Source organism: Lucilia cuprina, chromosome 6 (genome assembly GCF_022045245.1).
Source record: "Lucilia cuprina isolate Lc7/37 chromosome 6, ASM2204524v1, whole genome shotgun sequence".
Taxonomy (NCBI): Eukaryota; Metazoa; Arthropoda; class Insecta; order Diptera; family Calliphoridae; genus Lucilia; species Lucilia cuprina.
The window spans coordinates 12,594,383-12,596,918 of NC_060954.1; the positions used below are offsets into that span (position 1 = coordinate 12,594,383).

General features: G+C 31.7%; 1 protein-coding gene across 1 annotated transcript in view; it reads left to right on the forward strand.

Annotated features, from left to right (window-relative positions):
• The first annotated feature begins 836 nt into the window (after window positions 1–836).
• LOC111677369 (MOXD1 homolog 1) overlaps window positions 837–2,536 on the forward strand; it is a 30,900-nt gene continuing 29,200 nt past the window's right edge. Inside the window, 1 exon segment of the mRNA XM_046955227.1 lies at window positions 837–2,236. Coding sequence (XP_046811183.1) covers window positions 1,835–2,236 — 402 coding nt within the window. The 5' untranslated portion in view covers window positions 837–1,834.

Here is a 2,536-nt window from a genome sequence, read left to right on the forward strand (position 1 = left end):
ATAAACTAGACTATAGACTAGACTATAGACTAGATTATAGACTAGACTATAGACTAGACTATAGACTAGACTATAGACTAGACTATAGACTAGACTATAGACTAGACTGCAGACTAGACTGTAGTCTAGACTATAGACTAGACTATTGACTAGACAATAGACTATCAATAGACTACCAGCTAGACTATATGCAAGACTATAGACTATATACTAGGCTATAGACTAGACTATAGACTAGACTATAGATAAAACTATGGAATAGACTAGAATATTGACTAGACTACTTATATACTAGGCTATGGTGAAGACTATAGACTAGGCTATAAACTATACTATAGACCAGCCCATAGACTAGACTATAGACTGAACTACAGACTGTACTATATACTGGTCTATAAGCTAGACTTTAGACTAGATCTTATACTAGACTTTAGAATCTAGAATAGTCTGTATACTAAACTATAGTGCAGTCAGATTTAGCATAGTAGAGACCGCTCTGATTTTCCTCAACTAATTGGCTAATAATTTCGGAGACACACATATTTTCCACAGTTTCTTCCACACCCAACTTTAACTTCTCTGTTTTGCATATTTTAAGATTTTTCTGATTTTCACTAATTGCCATTAAATTTTTACAATTTTTATGATTAAAATTCCATTTAAAGATGTTTTTTTTTTTTGACAAAGATCAACTTAATCTGTTTATAATAAGCCATTTTTGGCGATCAACACACACAACTGGCAAAAATTTCCTAGCAGGTAGAAAAATTCATAAATTAAAATCAAACTAAACTGTAGACAAAAGCCGGTATTTACAAGATTTTTAAAAGTTGTTGAGAGAGTGAGAGGGAAAGATACAATATACAAAAGAGAGCGAGAGCATAGTGAGAAAGCAACAAAAAAAAAGACATTTCAGGTCAAACTAGTTCTAGCTTAACACAGCGGGCGCATTCGCAAAGGAGTTAGCGTTAAGTAAGGATGTTTAGTAGGAACGTGATGTGAAAAAATAAACGAAGAAATACGGGAATATTTAAAAAAGGATACATATTTAATAAAAGAAGAAGATGAATAAAGTGAAAAATATTTAAAATAAGAAAAATATACATCAATAATTGGAAAATAGTGTTTTTTAAAAATAAAGTTAAATATTTATTTTTTTAATAAAAAAAATAGGAAATTATAAAAAAAAACAACCCTTAAAAAGAGGTTTTAACAATTTTAAAGTGAAGGGCATATGCTGCCTATAGTATAAGTTAAAAAACAACAACAAAAATTTAATAATTCAAAAAGAAAAGGTGTTTACAAACGTAAATGTGTGTGTGTTTCTTTCTGTTGATCGGTAAACAGAACAAACAACAAAACCAACTGTCAATTATTTGCCTGACAGACAAACAACAAAACCGCTGTTCATCGGAAGTTATAAAAACGACAGCTGCTGCTGTTGCAAACACATTTCTATACTTAACACAACTTTGTTATTGTTGTTTTTTTCTAAAGTCTTCTTCATTTTAACGAAATTACACAAGGATTACTCGTGCTATTTTCGGAGTGATCACTAACGCATACCAACAAACACAAGCACTCGTATATGCCTTAAAACATATTGCAAGAGAAATAATAAAATACAACAAAATTAATAAAGAAAAAAATAAAAAATACAACTCTGTTAGCTGTAGCCCAGGATTAACAGCAAAACAGAGAGGTGAAGTGTGGTGAAAAGGAAAAAAAAGAAAAATATTAAAAAATACATAAGAAAATTAGAAAAAGTGTTGTTGTTCTAAGAATCTAAAGAAAATATCTCAAAAAAATCTGTGAATAAAACAAAACTAACAAAATGTCCTCCCCTCCCTGCAATCCCTTAAAACTTCGAAACATTTTAAATTCCCTGTTAGTATTTTCACTAATATCCCATACTAATGCTTGGCCCCACGAAAACAATGGATTACATCACACCGAAACCGATAACAACAAACACAATGAATCTTTAGAATCCATCTCACCAACATCCCCTTCGAATGGTGTTCATCATAGCGATTGGCATCGTTTTGAAACTATGGATGCCAATGGTTTATATTTATTGGAATGGTGGACCAAATCCAAGGATATTTATTTTCGTGTCACCGTCAATACGCAGGGTTTTATTGGTTTGGGTTTTTCGAGAAAATCGGGGCGTATGGCGGGTGCTGATATGGTGTTGCTGTGGGTCGATGATCGTTCGGGAAAACCTAATGCTTTGGTAAGTGAAAGATATTTTTTTTATTATTTTCTTATTAAAAATCTTATCATTTGTTAGTAGAATCGCCAATTGTAGTGTGCGGTCGCTATAGTTAGATCAAAAGTCTATAGATCCTTTAAAAATTAATACTGATTTTTTTAAAAGGAATAGAATGAACTAGAACTGAACTAAAACTGAATTAGAACGGAAATGGAACTGAAGTAGAACTGAACTAGAACTGAACTGGAACTGAACTAGAACTGAACTAGAACTGAACTAGAACTGAACTAGAACTGAACTAGAACTGAACTAGAACTGAAC